Source organism: Lissotriton vulgaris, chromosome 11, assembly GCF_964263255.1.
Source record: "Lissotriton vulgaris chromosome 11, aLisVul1.2, whole genome shotgun sequence".
NCBI classification, from domain to species: Eukaryota; Metazoa; Chordata; class Amphibia; order Caudata; family Salamandridae; genus Lissotriton; species Lissotriton vulgaris.
The window spans coordinates 1,110,604,997-1,110,624,247 of record NC_141699.1 but is presented as its reverse complement, the minus strand read 5'-3'; the positions used below and the strand labels follow the sequence as shown (position 1 = coordinate 1,110,624,247).

The 19,251-nt window shown below is 44.9% G+C and overlaps 1 protein-coding gene across 1 annotated transcript in view; it reads right to left on the bottom strand.

The window, feature by feature from the left end:
• LOC147684258 (putative cation-transporting ATPase 13A4) overlaps positions 1-19,251 on the bottom strand; it is a 415,657-nt gene that overhangs the window by 73,366 nt on the left and 323,040 nt on the right. Inside the window, exon 25 of the mRNA XM_086944655.1 lies at positions 13,900-13,972. Within this exon, the coding sequence (XP_086800781.1) occupies positions 13,900-13,972 (73 nt within the window). The remainder of the gene's footprint in view (positions 1-13,899; positions 13,973-19,251) is intronic.

Sequence of the window (19,251 nt, the reverse complement as noted above, 5' to 3'; positions counted from 1 at the left end):
CCCTGAAGACAGGATGTGTTCATGAGATATGACAAGTGGGCATTCTAAAAATATATTACATATATGCCATTCCAATTGAACATGCCCCTGTACTCAATTTGTAAATGAAAGAATGACCGTGCCCATATCCTTGCTCTGAAACATGCAACTGGTGCAAATAAATGTGAGCCCGTGGAATACCACTGCTACATAGCCCTAAATCCAGCTCAGGCCTCTTTAATCCACTAACACACACTCCCCACACCTTCAGCTGCCTCTTGCAGGTTCCTGCTGTATTTCTTGTGGTGGTTTTTCCTTCTGTCTCTTCCTTCTTCTTTTCTGTCTAAGTGTTTTCTCTCTCGATAAATGTCTGAGGCAGAAAAAAATGTGCCGGTCCTAAAAATAAGTGCTGGTGCCCCCTACTGGCAATCACTGGCTCAAAAAGCACTGATTGGCCGGGGGGGCTGAAAGTACACTAGACATCAGGGAAATATTTTATTGTACAAAAAAAAAGATGTGTGGGTGAACAACCCTGCTGTTAGGCCTATCCTCCCGCCCTAACATCCCAATAGCCTTTCCGCCCACCTGGGGGCAGAGGAAATGAGGATTCTTTTAACCATGGTTCTGACATGTGGACTGTCAGGTTACGAGTAAATCCATAATTCCTCCTACTTGCCATAGTGAATGGTTGCACTATTAAGGCCCTTAACTCTGCCACCCAGGGATTCTAACTAAACCCAGTCATTTTCATAACTAGACACCCCGGGGACACCGGGAGCTGTGCCCTCACATGGCTCTCAAATAGGACTTCTAACTCAGAAGCGCTTGCAAACCTTAAACTTTGGCTAGGAACACACACTTTACTCACACTTCTGAGTGGGAAAGTTTCAGATTCTGCAGGGTCACAGGGATATATAGTCCTTGGGCTTAATTCCCAAAGATGCCCCGAGTGTGGAAACTCTGCAGTCGTAAATATACTACTCGTAACTTAACTTTGTGAGTACAGAAAAGTATTAAAGTTAGACTTTTGGTCTATACTTAGAACAAAATTCTGACTTTACCATTGTGAACCAGGCCCCTTGCTGGAAGTCGAAAAACAAGAGATGTCTGCAGACAACAACAAAGCTGCAGCTGATAATTCTTTATTGTGCAAAGACCAAGCATTCATTTATAAGGTGATATCTAATGAACAAAGAGGAGTATGAACACAATTTATACATTTTAGTTGAAACCAAGACTCTGAGTTTAAATATAGTGATCATTTCTAAAACTCGAAGGGTGGCTTGCAAAATGTGTTCTTTGTACCACACTGATGAACGTTTGGAGACCAAAGTGAACTGAGTTTAAATAGAAAGATTTGTAAGAAATTGGGTATCGGTTGAAGGGAGTGGAATCCCCATTCAGACAACAACCTCAATCTTTGTCAGGGCAAACCACAAAAGTCCCTAGGGCATGATTAAGATCTTGGCGGGATTACCGCCGTCCTGCAGCAGTGGTGGCCCCAAGTACTCCGTAGAGCTGACAGTGGTCTGCCCAACATATTTAGGTGTTGCAGTTATAGGCAGGATCCCACCACCCCTGACATCTTCTCTGCTGGTTGACAGTACTCCGCCACCATCAGGCTGGCGGGTTCCTGCCGAGCCGATTTAGATGGCGCAGATGTGCTGGCGGTGTCCTAGCAGCGAGTTCTGACAGAGTGAGGTCCAGCTGGTGTATGGACAGGTAGGTGCTACGTATAATTATGGTAAAACACATATATACGCTGTGTTTGTGTCGTAATGTATATGCAGGCAAAGTTTACTGTCCATTTTGTTGCATATAAAATAACATGAGGCAAAAGCAAATGTTACCATACTATCCATACGAAAGATGACACAGAGGCCTACCTTCAATTCAGGAGACAACGAGGTTGCTGAGCGTCGTGGCCGGGGAGCATCAGCACTGGAAGGATCTGGACAATGGCGTTCAAGACAGAATTTGAAGTGGGACCCAGAAAACAGGTGAGTTTTCACCTCTTTTTCTTCGATTCCCCTGAATCGAGCTTGGTAGTGAACCCTTCACAATTGCATAGTCAGAAAGGCACATTGTAATCTGGATGTCGGGAGTCTTGGAGGGACTCCCTCCGACAGCTGCTTCTTGCTCTACTGATGTCAATGCAGGAGCAGGAGTCTTGGCACAGGTGGCGGACTGTGGTGGTCTTCTCTCCCAGAACCTGTCAACCTCTAAATCGGGCAGGTGGACCACCAAGGCGGAGGGCGGAATTTGCCACAAAAGCAGCAACTGGACTGGGTCTGCCAAGATCTATATCAGACCCTAAATTAAACTGTTCTTAACTGTCTGGTAGCCTGGCACAAATCAGCCAGGCACTGCGTAAAGTATTTATGCAGCACACAAACAGTAATAAAGTGAGAGCAAAATCCCAAACTAATTTATAAGCAGAGAATACATTTTAGTAAACAAAACAATACTAGAATGACAAGTATCCAATCAGTAAAACTGGAGATATTACATTTCAAGCACAAAGCACCACTCACGGTCATTTGGTTTTGCTAGCCCGGATGAAAGTCAGACCAATGGCAATGGAGCATGAGTCAGTTACAGGAACCAGGTTAGTTCAACTGAAAAGTTACCTTCAAAGTCTGAGTTTACGGTCTAGGTGGCTGCAAGGAGAAGGAAGAGTGTTGCGGTTGGCTGCTGTTGAGGCATGGAGAGCAGGCTGAGCGTTGTTGGTGGTTGTTGCTGTACTGCAAAAAGGCAGGTGGGTGTCATGGCTGGCCATGCTCTAGCATCATGTTGGTGGTCACTGTGAGTTGTGGATGCTGTAGTACAAATTGTAGTTCTTGTAAGGCTGGTCCTTGCTAGCAGTCACTGTAGCACAAAGGTTTTCTCTCACAGGACATCATGTTTGCCGTTGTTGCGGGCAGCGGAGTCTTGGTGCAAACGGGCCCATTCACAGTCGCATAGAGCTCAAACTTCAGAAATGTCACCTTTTCTTGCAAAGGAGTACACTCTGATGCAGCCAAGGGTCCAGAATGCATCTCTTGGGAATCAGGGACTCGCTCCAGCACAAGCCATCAGGGCTCAGGCAGGTTCATTTGCAGGTCTGGGCAGATCCAGTCACAGAAGGTCAGCGGGCAGTTGCAAGGAGGCCTCTGAAGTTGTGGTATCCTTGTAGCTCACACAAGAGCCAACTGCCCCTTGGAGTCACTCAGGGATAGCCTGGGATGAAGGTAAGCAGGTCCAAGCATCCTTCTCAGACAGTAAGCCAGTCGTCTGCAGTGGGGCAGTCCTTAGGAGTTTTCTGTAAAGTGCCTCTGGGGTCCAATATTTATACTTGGTGCCAGCCTTTGTGTCGGGGGACTCTCTGTCCTACCCTCATATTCTGTATGGAATGTTTCTCCTCTTCCTCTGTCAAGGCTCCAAACTGTCTGGGGTGATAAAAGACGGGCCAGGCCTCATGTCAGATTGCTTTGTGTGTGTGGAGGCAACCCCCTTTAAATTATAAGGTGGGATACAGCTCCTCCCCAGTGAGTCTCCAGGATGATCCATCCTGTTCACACCTAAGCCCCCTTTGTATTACTGTCTGGAAGGAGTACACAAACCTTATCAGCAGAACAATTACAGTTGTGTGGCCCAGGCCACTGGCAGAAGGCATGAAAGGTTGGGACAAGAAAATGTAACCTTTTTAAAAATGGCACTTTCAGAATTGTGACTTAGAATCCAACTTTACTGTTAAAGAGGATTTTAAATTACAACTAATTTAAGTGTAAACTCTATCCCCCACATGCATCATTGCATGGTTTTGCGATTCCTTATTTGCAATTTTTAGGGAATCGCAAATAAGGAATCGCAAAATGGGATGCATGATTTAAATCGCATAATATTTGCGATTCGGTAAAAATCGCAATTTTTACCGAATCGCAAATATTATGCGAATTCTAATTTGCGATTTCGCAATTCCCATTGATTCCTATGGGCCAAAAGGCCCATAGGAATCAATGGGAAGGCATTGACATTTTGCGAGTTTCAATTAGCAATTCGCAAAATGTTAATGCATTCCATGGGTGCAGGGGGGGGGTCCAAAGGACCCCCCCCTGCACCCCTGAAATGTATTTTGAAGTGCATGTTTCACACACACATGTCCTAAGGACATGTGTGCCTGTAACATGACAGTGTTTTAAAATGCAATTTTGAGCATTTGAATACATTTTCGCAAATTACCACGAGGTTCACCCTCGTGGTAATTTGCACCCCCTAATTGCGAATTCGCAATTTTAAAAGTAATCATGCATTGCTTTTAAGGAATCGCAAAGTTGCGATTCCTTAAAAGCAATCGCATTTTTGGAATTCGCTAAAAATAGCGATTTTGCCAAAAATGTTTGATGCATCCCAAAAACCTATTTAGGAATCGCAAACGGCCGAATTTACCGATTCGCACCGTTTGCACTTCCTAAATAGGTTGATGTATGTGGCCGTAAATCTCTATTGGCTCCCAGCCCTAATTTAGCGCTTATTAACTGTAATAAGGTAACCCAGTGTTAATTAATGGGAGAGATAGGCCATACAACAGTGAAATACAACTTTATGACAGTTTACTGCCAGGACATGTAAAGTCTGAGTACACATGTCCTACATTTTCAATGCCCCCAGCCTTAAGAGCCTTTAGGGCCTACCAAAGGGGCGGCTTCTACGTCATTAAAAAGAAGGTTGAGGCCTAGCTAAAGGTTTATTTTGCTAGGTTGAAACAGAAGTTTGAAACTGCACTGCACGCTGCAGTAGCGTGTCTGAAATATGCATCAAAAGGCTACTTTAGTGGGAGGCACAATACATGGTACATGTCCGCCAGAAGCCTTTCATTTACAGGCCCTGGCACATGCAGTACCATTTGCTAGAGACCTACAAGTACATTAAATGTGACAATTAGGTGTAGGGCATTCTTACCTTCTTTTTTAAGTAAGAGAACGCAAGCACTTTAGCATTGGTCGACAGAGGTCAAATGCACAGATTTCTAAAGGCAGCAAAAATGGGTTCAGCAACACAATGCAAAGTTCTGGGGGTAACCCTGCAAAAAGAGCCAGGTGCGCACAGAAAATAACAGAGATACTACTATTCTGTGTTCCCACCCTGCTCCCTATTAAAATGGAACCCCAATTGTTTGTCCTGTCACCCATCACAAGAAGGGCCCCTCATGCAACATGGAGACATCAAGATTTTCCTTGGAATTGTAATCTTTCTGAAGATGTGGTCCACTGCAGTATTTCTGTTCAGGGCTAGACGGTACGCAAGGAAGCCTACCAATCCCAGACATTTATGAACTCTTGACATAAGGAGAAAACCAAGATACGGCTTTTATGGAGCCTGACACTTTTTCTAACCAAGAAGTCCCTGCAGATATCAAACTTTGTATAAATTACATATTTGCTTCATGTTTCTGGGAAGGAAAGTTGCAGAATCTGTCTGGTGCCACAAAAATTCATCTACTTGGTATTTTTCTTCTTTCTGGCAATGTGGTGAGTTGCAGTTTTTGTGTCCAAGGTTGATTAACACCCAGGGAAACCTACAATTCCCAAACATTGCTGAAAATTATCAGAGAAAACCAGAGTAGTGCGTTTTTTGTAGATACCATTATGTTTTCTCACCTAGAATGCCATGAAACATCAAACTTTAGATACATTTGAAATCTCCTCAAATTTCTGAAATTTAAAGATTTGGAATCTCTGGAAATTTAAAAAAGTTCTACCACCCTGTGTTCCCAATCAATCAATCAATCACAGCATTTGTAAAGCGCACTACTCACCCGGGAGGGTCTCAAGGCGCTGGGGGAAGGGGTATGTTACTGCTCGAACAGCCAGGTCTTGAGCTGCTTCCTGAAGGAGAGATGGTCTTGGGTTCGCCGAAGGTGGGTGGGGAGGGAGTTCCACGTCTTGGCTGCCAGGTAGGAGAAGGATCTTCCTCCGACGGTGGCTCTGCGGATGCGTGGTACGGTGGCGAGGGCGTGGCTAGTCGATCGTAGCTGGCGGGTGGGCGTGTAGAAGGTCATGCGGTCGTTGAGGTACTTGGGGCCCAGGTCGTGGAGAGCCTAGTGTGCGTGGGTGAGGAGTCTGAACGTGATTCTCTTGCTGACGGGGATCCAGTGCAGGTTTCTCAGGTGTCCGGTGATGTGGCTGTGTCGGGGGATGTCCAGGATGAGTTGTGCGGAGGCGTTCTGGATGCGTTGGAGTCTTTTTTGAAGTTTGGCTGTGGTTCCGGCGTAGAGGGTGTTCCCGTAGTCTAGTCGGCTGGTGACGAGTGCCTGGGTAATGGTCTTCCTGGTTTCAGTGGGAATCCATCTGAAGATCTTGCGGATCATGCGCAGTGTGTTGAAGCACGAAGATGAGACGGCGTTGACTTGTCTGGTCATCGACAGGGAGGAGTCCAGGATGAAGCTCAGGTTGCGTGAGTGGTCCGTTGGCTTGGGGGCGGTGCCCAGGGCCGGGGGCCACCAGGAGTCGTCCCAGGCGGAGGGTGATGATCCCAGGATGAGGACTTCCGTCTTGTCTGAGTTCAGTTTAAGGCGGCTGTTCTTCATCCAGTCCATATTTCTCCTGATAAAAATAACACCACTCTTCTGGGCACGGGGGTGTTTATCCAGAATGTCTTGCACACATTAAACTTACTTTGATGAAAATCACAGTTTTGCCTCACATTTCTGTGAAGGTAAGTTACAGAATGTACTATAAAAAACGAATTTAGTACCTCCCAGTGTTTCAGCACTACTCCCAGTAAAAAACAGCACCCAACTTGTGGGTGGACCCATCGCTCGCAAAAAGAACCCATTAAAATGTGAACCATGTGAAATGAACGTGGTGTCAATGAGGTCTTCACATGGTTTTAGTGTCGGTCAGCTCCTATGATGTGTCGGGTTTACTCCACATTGGTTCAATCGGGGGCTGGGTCCTAAGATCCCCGGCAAAATGTTGCACTGATTGAGCATGGAAAAGGTGTTTTTCTGATGCTAATATAGTCCAGCACCCCACTTTCTTCCTTTTCTGACTGTTTTCTCTGGTAGCCTGCTGGCCTTTCAGCCCTCCTTAATGGGTAATTGTGGTGTGGTTAGAAATCCTTCCAAAACACGCCACAAGGGAAAATGGTGAGAAGCCGCCAGGGGTGCAAAGCTTGCCAGTTGTAGAATTGAACTGTAGACCAGATAATCTATCAACCCCATGTCACTTTGGGCCATTTTTATCAAGGGATCGTGTCACATTTGCACCATGCAATGTGGTGCAAAAGCATTGCAACCCCTAAGATGTGATTTATCAAGCCACACACGGCCCCCTTGGCTGTGATTGGCTTGATGAATCCAGAATAGCACAGCACAGCTTCAATCCCTGTGCTGCGTCACTCTGCCATGGGAGGTATTCCATAGGTGGCGCTTGGATGTTCCCATGCAACACTCATGGATTTTGATGCATTCCAAGATTTACCATTACTGGCAGAGCTGAGATTGCTTGTTTCCTGCATTTGCCAAAGCCACAGTGGAGGTAGTTCCTTCTCCTGCCGTGCCGTTAAATCCTGGATCGACCTCCCCCTCAACGTGCGTACGTCACCCCCACTCACAGACTTCAGAATAGGACTTAAGACCTGGCTCGTCGACTAGAGTCTTGCGACACCTCAGCTCCTGGCTACCCCAAGGGGTAAATAGCGGCGCTTTGTAAATGCTGCCTGATTGATTGAAGGAAAATGCTACTCCTTCCCAGGGAGGCGCAACGAGGAGCAATATATTTATATCTCTTTGTTTTTTCCTTTTTTTATGTGTGCTGCATTCTGCAGCATAAATAGAGTGAAGTGCCTCAGGAGTTGTCTTTGTGCAGGAATGTGAATGTGTCCCTTCCTGAACAAAAACAATTCTGCTTACAATGCAGACAACTTTTCACCACGGTGCAAGAATGCCTGCATTGGCGCTAGGCAGCACATTGTGTGCCAGCACTAGACAAAAACAGCAATGCACCGTAATGTGTTAAACATTGGGAAATCGAGACCTGAGTGTGAAATTTGGCTCTGCTCGTGGGGATTGCAGAGTTTTTCCTACTCCGTGCTCTGTGTAGCGCATGGAGTTCTGAAAAATGTAATCTTACTCCAGACCACCTTCTGGCGACTTTTCTCAACGCAGGCAGGCGTGGATGATCGCTATCGCTTGGGTCGAGAAACCTTTCGTTCACCTTGAGGAACCTGCCGCTCAAGTAGAACATCTACTCACGTGGCAGAAAGAAGCAGCGCCCTCTTGCACTGCAAATGGTGCCATTAGTTCCGATTTTCCTGCCCTGGCACTGAAAATCAGCGTGAATGGCATGACATAAAGCACTCCACCACTTGTGGAGTCCCGTGTGGGTGGAAAAGTTTTTGGGACACTGTGTGGATTTTTGTGAAGCGGAACTCCGTGAACTCCACCCAGGCCTAGCAAATCCTTCCCTCCCTGTCACGCAGCACTGTGAAGCGAGGTGACTTGACACACTGCATCACTTCTTCATAAATATGGCCCTAACTTTCAGCCATCACAATATTCAATATCTGGTTTTCTGGTGCTGCGATGCAAAGTCCTGGGCAAGCAGCTGCGGAACTTTGGTGGACTGCGGTTTGCTCATGTGAACACTGGGGATATCTTGCAGGAGTCTTCTGAAACCATAAGTCAGGTAACATAAAGACATGGGGAATTTTGCCACCTGCTGGACAACGGTGAAACAGCAGCCCTCATCCTCCTAGACCTCTCGGCGGCGTTCGACACTGTCTGCCACCGCACCCTAGTGCAGCGCCTCAGCAACACCGGAATCCAGGAGAAGGCACTGGAGTGGATCATCTCCTTCCTCGCTGGAAGGACACAGAGAGTCCGCCTACCTCCGTTCAGATCTGCAGCCACGGAAGTCATCTGCGGCGTTCCTCAGGGCTCCTCGCTCAGCCCCACCCTCTTCAACGTCTACATGAGCCCCCTTGCGGCCATCGCACGCCAACACAACCTCAACATCATCTCCTACGCCAACGACACCCAGCTGATCCTCTCCCTGACCAACGACCCCGCCGCCGCCAGAACCAACCTCCACGAAGGGATGAAAGACGTAGCCGAGTGGATGACGACCAGCCGCCTGAAACTGAACTCAGACAAGACGGAAGTCCTCATCCTGGGCTCCTCGCCCTCCACCTGGGACGACTCCTGGTGGCCCCCCGCCCTGGGCACCGCACCCAAACCGACAGACCGCGCACGCAACCTGGGCTTCACCCTGGACTCCTCCCTCTCCATGACCAGACAAGTCAACGCCGTCTCCGTGTCCTGTTTCAACATCCTGCGCATTCTACAGAAGATCTTCCGGTGGATCCCCACCGAGACCAGGAAGACTGTCACCCAGGCCCTCGTCACCAGCCGACTGGACTACGGCAACGCCCTCTACGCCGGAACCACCGCCAAGCTCCAGAAGAGACTCCAGCAGATCCAGAACGCCTCAGCCAGACTCATCCTCGACATCCGCCGGAGCAGCCACATCTCCGGACATCTGAGAGACCTGCACTGGCTCCCCGTCAACAAGAGAATCACCTTCCGTCTCCTCACCCATGCACACAAAGCCCTACACGACCAAGGCCCGAGCTACCTCAACAACCGCCTCAACTTCTACGCTCCCAAACGCCACCTCCGATCGACCAACCACGCCCTCGCCGCCGTCCCCCGCATCCGAAGAGAGACAACAGGAGGAAGGTCCTTCTCCTACCTGGCCACCAAGACCTGGAACACCCTCCCTCCCGACCTTCGCCTGACCCAAGACCACCTCTCCTTCAGGAAGAAACTCAAGACCTGGATGTTCGAGCAGTAGCAGCACCCCACCCCCCTCCCACCCAAGCGCCTTGAGACCCTCCGGGTACGTAGTGCGCTCTATAAATGCCTTGATTGATTGATTGTGTACTTTAAAGTTAAACATGTGTACAGTGGAATGCCAAGATCCTCTTACTGGATTTGTGAAATTTCACCTACAGCTTCTAGTTCTTTGAACTTATTTACTTGGTTGCAATTTCAGTCCCCACATCTGGATTCCCAGTTTCATGCAGTTTGGTGAAGGAGATTTCGGCCTTAATGATGACTGCAGTTTATCCAATCTGGGCCACATCTGGAAATGGATTTTGATGATTACTTTGGAATCATTGACTGAAGTACAGTTATCTTTCTTTTTTCTTCAATTTTAGATAATCATTTGCGTATTGCACATCCATTAAGTTTGGTATTGTGCATTTAATTAAATATTTTAAAATTATTTTAAGGACCGCGATCCGTCATATTACAAGTTCATTATACCCCATTATACCCTATTGTAATGAGAAGGACGGGATATCCGTCATGTTTGTGACCAGGCATCTCATCCGCCAAACTCTAAAACAGGTCCTTAGTTATTTCCAGAGAGAGTTGAGTGTGAAACATACATGTGAAAGGTTTCAGTTCCATAAAACCAATGATCAAGAAGAAGATCAATATTTAAATTATTCTCTTTTAGTCACTTGTACAAACAAGCAGATTATCTGAAGAATCGGGATTAACAAAATTGGCAAATATACACCCACATATCTTTCACACAACTAATCAAGTTTAGTGATTGAGGCTTCTGACAAATATCTAGTCCAAATAAATGTTTTCTCTATTGTATAGGAAACCACAGAATACTTTGGGTGCATTTATATCGCCTTCATTTTGATGCTCAAACGTTCCAGGTGATGATTCGTAATCTGAAAGGGGGTTCATTCAGTAACTTCATTGTTTTTCAGTCGTTTTACCCCTTCGCTTGTACCAATGCAGATGAAAAGTCCCTACTTGAAGCATGAGGGGTCCAGTATAAGGATTCAACTCAAGACATCTTGTGAATCCTTCTGTGTCCAGTTTTTCTTTCTCGCTCATCCAATTTCCATTTTCCCTATAAGTTTGTTCAAGCTCATTAGTTTGCCAAGCTGGGGGTGTGGTCAGACAGTACTCTGGAATCCATATTGCCTCTCCCTTAGGGGAAGATTGGAAGGTTCCCCTCTGTGCTTTTGCCCCAGGGGGCAGAAAGTTCATTAGACACCGGGGAATAGTGTAAAAGAAAGAATGGTGCTTGTCATCAGTACATTTTTACATCAGGTGCTATACCAGAGCATCAGATAGCCTACCAACCAATCAATCAATCAGCATTTGTTGAGTGCGGCACTGTCAACCCAGGGGTACCAGGGCACTTGGGGTTCTACGGCAAAAAGTCAGGTCTTGAGCTTTCTGTAGTAATGAAGACCGTGGCCAGGATGTAGTTTCAAGAAGATTTATTAAGTTGTAGTTACAGGTTATTGAGCTGATGTGATGCTGCCCTACCAGGAGCAGTATGCCTGCCTCTCAGCCCATACTCCAAATGTCACACTCAAGTATCCAGGCACCCAACCATTCCATATATGCTCCTCACACCAACATTCCATGCATCACATTCACACTGGCTGAGCAGCTAGGGATAAAGTAGCAAGAAAAATACAATACAGGTTACTACACTTTCTTTAGTAGTCCACCTGGGTGGGAGCAGTGTGGAGGAGGAGGGGAAGGGGCAGGTCATGCCAGGTCTTGGAGGCGATGTAGGAGAAGAGACGGCCCCTGCTGCGGCTGCGATGGATGCAGGGTGTGTGTGCAAGGGCTAGCAAGGAGGAGGGCAGTTGCCTTGTGGATTGATGTAAGTTGAGTCTGTGATTGATGTAGGCCAGTCCTTGCTACCTGGGAGTGACGGATGGGGAGTTTCACAACTTCTTTGCCAATCCATGTGTCAAAACAATGCCTAATGGAATCCAAATTTCCAATAGCTTTTCAACAGGATGACTACAGTATTAGGGTTCAGAGGACCAAGGGGTAGAAAGTCTATTTGAACTGGAAGAAGATGGATTGCACAAAAACTTTAAGGATGAAGAATGTTGCCCAGTGCATGGACAGACCTACTGTCACCCCGTTCTTTTTTTTATTTTTAAATAAATGCCTCTATGTGTCTAGTGTAGGCAGGGAAAATTGAGGACAAAGCCACAATTCACCCACCTGGAGGGGAAGAAGTCTGTTGGCCCTTTAGGGGTGGGAGTTGACATTATAGCATCATGGGCTTCCCCCACTCCTTTCTAATTTTTAAAATAGAAATAAAGTTGATATCCAGTTGTCTTTCTGCTCTCATTTCAGGTCAGATTGGGGGTAAACAGAAACAAACTTTGAGGCTCTTGATGGGTAGAGGAGCCCTGGTCTGGTATGCGTCTCCCATCCTTCACTGCCTTGGTGGTCAAATGGGTGGATCCCTGCTCCGTGTTCACCCTCCTGCGGTGATCTCCGATTTGAGAACCATCACTGGAAAGAGGACATCCTCCTCTTTTCAACGGTGTGTCTGCCATTTTGATTGATTCTCGGTGGGCTTTGAAATGTCCCTCATTGTGTATTTCTTTCCTTTTTTGATTTTGTATACAAAAACCCAATGCGCCGAGTGAGGTTGCCGTATAGGACGCCGAACAAGCTCTAACGAAAGCCGTTTGATTTGATTCTACTCCGACTCCAACTATTATTCCTGCCTAGTGTCAGCCAGAGACTCGGACAAGGTCCAGCTGGCGGTACCTCTCCACACACGGCGACTTGGCCAATATAAATGGTCCAGCGTCGTCGTGTTTTCAATAGAATTACCACACAGGCTTTAACCTATGGAGCCTTGGTCCTGATAAGAACTCTTTAACAAGACGAGTTTGAAACGCGTGGACTGTATTTGATCCCAGCCATAAGACTGTTTAACCAACTTTACAATTGTTGACAACTTTATGGGAAATGGTCTATGGCTTACTGTGAATAGTATGATTCCAGTGTAAATATTAAGTAATGTTTGTGTATGTGTGCGAGTGAATGTTTGAATGTTTGGATAGTGAATATAAATAGTTTGTGGATAATGTTTTAGGAATTTTTGTGTAAAGTTGTATATGTTTTGTACAGATGGTGTCCGAAAAACAAAAAAATTGGTGAAATTACAACCAAACTAATGAAGTAAAACCGTTTATAAATAAATGTGATTTATTCAAGTGGAAAAAATCCAGTGATGCATATTGTTTAATTTGTATGTTGTATACAAAATCAAAAAAGGAAAGAAATACACAGTATTGGCATTCTTTTGTTAATTATTGGTCAGTGGCTTGGCCGTGCTGTTGGGAGCCCAGACCCAGTGGTGGTTGATCGTTGAAACGTCCCTCAGCAATTATTATACAGAATACAGTCGGACATGAATGAGCTGTGGCGCGCTGCGTGGCGATGCAAATGATAAAAAGCATCTCAGGCTGCAAGATATGGCCGAAGAAAGGTGAGATGTTTGATAGAGGTACATATGAGGTTTTGTCGCGATGTATACGGTGCATGTTTGTAAAGGTGTCTTATCTGCTTGATATGGACGTTTGAAGGATGTTTGATAGCGGTATGTGCGGTGGCTGTCAGAAATATTTGGGATACTTGCTCGAGATGAGCAAAATGTTTGTTAGATGTTTCTAGGATGTTTGATTGCATAATATTTGATAAAGGGGAGATAGACGTGCGAGGCATGTTAGATAAAACTGTGCATGATGAGTGTTCATTTTGTATAGTGTTTTAGGTTCTTTATTGTGTGATTTTATACAAGATTTATTAAATGTATTGGGGCCCATGAAACACATTGCAGTGTATGCATACATTTCTTTGGTGTCACTTGTGAGGAAGTGAATGCCATGTTTCTAAACATAAAACCTCTTCATTAAACATTGTAAACAATACCTCATTGATATGTAAACATCTAACATTAACTGTAAGATTTATCAAACACAAGTAGCATTCGTTGCAAGTGGCAAGTTACTCATTGCTTTTCAGCAGAACTTCCTAATTGCTGATTCATTTTGTACAACACACTTATTGAGGCTTACTTGTCAAGTAAGTGGCAAAGCCAATTCCCAGATCTAGAGTGAGAAATTGGTACATTCCAAGGAGTCGGGATTGCTAAAATAAGTAAAGGAAAAAATGAGATGCAATAAATACAGGATTTAGTAAAGAAATGCAGAAGAAGGAGGTGATCAAGCCCCCAAAAATTTTTTGCAACAACCACAATCCCTTGCAGGGTGAACCACAAAAAGTCACTAAATTAACCTGTGCTTAACTCTGGTTAGCTTGGCAGAAAAAGCAATTAGGCATAACTTAGAAGAAATGTGTGAAGTATGTATGCAGCACACAAACAGTAAAAAAGTGAAAACACAACGCAAGAAAAATCACAAACCAATTTATGACAAGCATTTGCAATGCAATCAGTCTTGCATTTGTGAAAGTTAGACCTCTTGGCATTTAAAATGGCAATGTTTTTTACTTTAGTTTTTTTGTATACAATAGAGTGATGATATTTGCATAGCACTATTGCCATTCGTATGACCTCACGGCGCTGGAGAATCAGAAAATGGGAAATAGGTTATGAGGGAGGGGAGACAGCAGTAATATGCTGGCTTCAAAAAAACTAAAAGTAACAGTATCCTGTAAGCAGCAAGCACACACAGGGAACGTAAAGCATGTGAAATGTAAGCAGGAACAACATGGTATCATTAATGCTTTTACACTTATTATCCAGAAATCGATGAGTGTTTCTGCCTGAAAAGGTAAGGACAGGAAGATACCCGTTTCAATATCCATTGCTTATATCCTTACAAAACGTAAGTAGTATGGTTTAAAAAGACCGCATCCCTGAACACTTAGCTGCAGCACACATTTTATAAACTAAAAGAAGGAAAACCGCTGATAGGGATCACATTAAACATTTCCCACTCTACACATCAATCAGGGATCGTAGTGTGCGCGGACACAGCACACCTGGCTGTTGGCCATCCCTGCCACTCAATACTACATATCGGTTCTTTGCGGCCATGAACGAATGGAGTAACTTAATGACATGTCATTAAGCCAATACATTTAGCTGAGGAACTGAATATTCAAAATATGTTTAATCATCATAAAAGATGAGCCTATTATTTAATAGGGCTGTACATGTAAGTTCTAGTTATGATTTCTTTTTTTTTCTAACTCTTTTCTCCCCCCTTTCCTTTATTATTTTTCTTTCTCGTCCCTTTATATTCTTATTCCATTTGTTTTGTATTACTCATACAGAATGTCAATTTACAGCATACGGAGCCTGCAGTGTTGGGATGTTGATTAATGTGTAAAAATGCCATGACTGCATAGCCATGTAAAAAGCTCATCCATATCTGGAGATGTATAAATATACATATGGGCTCTTTTAACCCATTTCAAAATAGCGAATAAAAAAACAAATGTATCAATCAGGTATTGCAGTACCTTCAGGAATGGTGCACTTTCTCACTCGGGAAACAATGTTGTTCAAAGAAAGACAAGAAAACGAAAGTAATTGAACACTAGCAACTGCTGGAGGAAACATGGCGGCTGGCTAGCGGCGATTCGCGGGTGCCCTAGTGGCGTGTGGCGTGGCGGTGATTGAATTGCGCAATTCGAGTAATGTGAGCGGAAAAGTTTTAGGGCAGAGAAACGAACGTTTTTAGTTTACTGCAGAAAAACTTACTTTGAGACGAGTCAGGAGCGGCAGTCCGCAGTCTGTAGCCGTGTTCAGAGCTTTGAAGCTGGAAGGGGGAGTGGCTGAATCGCTGGAGCAGCCGTGGGTCAGAGCGGTGCTGGAGTTGCAACGGGCCCGCCAAGCTGCTGCCAGGCTCCTGTTTCGAGGGAGCGGGCGAGGGAGCGGACAAAGAGGAACGAGGGTGAGTGAGGTTGGGAACGAGGGAACCATCAGAAGTTCGGTATACCAGATTTAGAGGGCTGAGGAAACGGAGGGACTTTTACAGAATCAGTCTTCATTACGATCTGCTCAGGAGTGGGGAGCATGTTTAGAAAAGCAGGCTTTAGAGGAGAGAATGGAGGAGGTAAACTGAAATGATGGCCTGGAACATGGAGACAGAGAGGATAGAATGCAAAAAAGAGATAAGATATCTGGGGGTTAGGATCACCCAAAATATTGCAGATCTCACTAAGGTGAACTTTGATAAAGTTAAGAAGGAGATTACTGCGAGTTTACGAGGATGGATGCATCTCCCACTCACATTATTTGGTCGAGTAAATCTAGTTAAAATGAGTGTTTTGCCAAAGATAACTTTTTTATTTGAAACAATACCCTTATTTTTTCTGAATGAGTGGTTCATAAAATTGCAAAGTGAAATTAGTTCATTTATTTGGGCATCAAAAGGACCACAACTTTCTTGGAAAAAATTGAGAAGAAGACGAATCAAGGGGAGCTTAGCATTGCCGGACTTGTTATATTATTCTTGGGCATTTGTTTTGAAGAATGGGAGGATGTTGTTTGAGTCCCCAATAGATACAGAGACAGGTAGGATTTTTAAAGTAATGTTGAGAGAAGAAAAGGGAGCAGAAGTGGGATTAATGTTCAAATTTGCCAATCCAAGGTATTTTAAGAAAGTTAGATTAAAAGTGCTGAAATCCATGGCTGAAACATGGTATAGAATTAGAAAAGATTTTGTATTTTAGTCGGACAGCCCCGATTTGGAAAGCGTCAGGCTCTCTTGTGTGGACTAAGGATCTCTTGGCTCGGCCACTCAAAGAGGCAGGTCTTTTAAGGTGGATGCAGCTGTTTCCAGATGGACATCTAGTTTCGTGGACCTGGTGTGAACAGGAGTCGGGTTTGAGGTTTTCAAGATTCAAATTTCTTCAGATTCAGAGCTGGTATATGGCGTCGGGCGAAGAAATAGGTGGTTTAAATGAGCTTGAGGAAAAGCTTTTGTCCAGTACTGTGTTCAAAAAAGAAATTTCACTTTGGTATTGGCTGTTGCTCGAGATGGAAGACGGTGTTTTCATGCTACCTGAAGATTTGTGGGGAAGAAGCTTGCCAGTGACTACGTTGGAAGAAACAATGGCAAGTATCTATGACTATGCTCTATAAAGTAGTCAAACCTGCCTATCTCAGAAGGAACCATTTCTTCACCTTGCACAGGGCTTATTGGACCCAACGGAGGCTGTCAAAATTTGGGTCAGGAGGGGTGGTGGTGTGTCCCAAGTGTCGAAATCCAAATGAAGATGATCTCCATATGTTTATATGGTGCTCGAAGATCCAATCTTTCTGGGATGCCGTGAGTAACTGTCTATCCAACATTTTGAAAGTGTAGATCAAGGTAAGCGTTGAGCTGATAATATTTGGGAGACTGGATCTGCAAGGTGGGGTTACTAAAGATGGTGCAAAGTTACTATTCTATGCTATACTTTTGGCGCGCAGAGAGATATGTAAACTGTGGGTATCTCCTGCTCCCCCATTGGCATGTGGCTGGCTGCAATCGATGAAATATATTGCTAAGTTGGATACCTCAGACCGGACGATAAAGAGACATGATTTTTGGACTCCCTTTTTCTCTTGGTGGGGTTGATGGTTGAAAAAAAAATGGTTTCAATGATTAAGCATTTCATCTGCCTCGGCTGGCTCCAGTCGTCTCTGCGTAAGTGGAAGGACTTGGGGATTGGTTGATGGTTAAACAAAAGATGAGCTCTCCCTGAACGAATACGAGGGCACCTTGGGGGGAGGCCTCGCTTTGTGCTATCTCTCCATTCCTGCCCAGTATATGAGGTATGGAACCCGGGGTTGGTTACGTTAGAAGAAGGGTGGAAAGAAGGCAAATGAGGACTAAAAAAATAAATTTTAAAAAAGTAACGCTTTACTGTCAAACTCTGTAGAGTGGCACTAATATGTGTAGTTGTGAATGAAAGCAATCATGCCACTTTGAGACCACTCCGTCTTGCTTTATTATTTATTTTGATGTTTTTTCGCATTTTGAGTCTTTATTGCCGTCCTGAAGCTGCATTTTGGAATTGAAAAATGTCAGAAAAAGATCACATTTGCAGCCAAAGTGCTTCTTTATGTTTTTGGATCCATTACAGAGGGGAACAATTAATGCAAAGGAGAGGAAAGATTGAGGGTAGGAGCCATTTGTGAAGTCATGGTTTTCAGCAAATGAGGAGGAGCGAGACAGAAAAGAGAGGGACTAAGAGGAAGAGGAAGAAAGACAAGGGGGCACAGCTGGCAGCAGCAGAGCAGGAGGATTGAACACTGAAATGAGGTGAATGGTGTGAGATGAGTGAGGTGAGGGTGAGCAGGTGGGGTTCATCCTATTCAGAAGGGGGACGTCAGGCTACACCATGGTAAGACAGATAAATCAATGCGATCAGTTGGCTTTATTGCGAGTGGACCAAAGATGAGCTGGGGAGCAAATGTAAACTTTTCCACTCCACACATCAACCAGATATTGCAGTACTTCCAGGACTGGTGCACTTCCCCACCTGGGGAAAATAATGTTGTTGCGCTTGATTGGCAAACTCTGTAAAGTGGCGCTAATGTGTGTGGTTGTGAATAAAACCAATCTGGCCACTTTGCGACCAATCTGTCTTCCTTTATTTCATTTTTTTTTCCATATTTTGAACCTTTTTACTCTATCTGTCCCAAGGCTGCACTTTGGAATATAAAAATGTCAGAAAAAGACAACATTTACAGCCAAAGTGTTTCTTTGTGGATCCATATCGTGGCGAACAAATAAAGGAAAGGAAAGGAAAGTGAAGGTAAGCGCTGTTTGTTAAAGTCACCTTTTTCAGCAAGTGAGGAGGAGTGAGACAGAGACAGAAAGAGAGGGAATAAGGGGAAGAAAGCAAGAGAGGGGGGTAGCTGCCAGTGACAAAGCAGGAGAAGTGAACATTGTAGGGAGGTGGCTGGTGTGAGAAGAGTGTGGGGTTCATCATCTTCTGAAGGGGGCCCCTACACCATGTTGAGGCAGATGAATCATGTGATCATTTGGATGTATTGCAAATGGACCGAAGACGAGCCGAGGAGCAAACCTATTGCTAAGTCCAAAATTGTGTTACCGTCCAAAACCTTAAGCGCTGTATCCGGGAAGCAGGTGTCATGCTTATACATGAGCCGAGGAGCAAGCCTGATGCCATCAAATAAGCACAGAATCACATTACCGTCCAAAACATGAACCGCACATCCCTGAAGCGGATGCCACGTTGATACATGAGCCAAGGGAAATAAAAAAAAAAAAAAAAGTGAAACAGGCTAATGATTAAAAAAAAAAAAAGAGTTCTCCCACACAACAGCTAAAGAAGGAAAACGTAAGGAAACTGTACTTAGCCAGTGCTCCTCAGCCTTGAACGGAAGTGAGGTATAGGCTATGGGAATGAGCTAGGAGGCAGGAAAGAAGAGGGACACTGGAGTG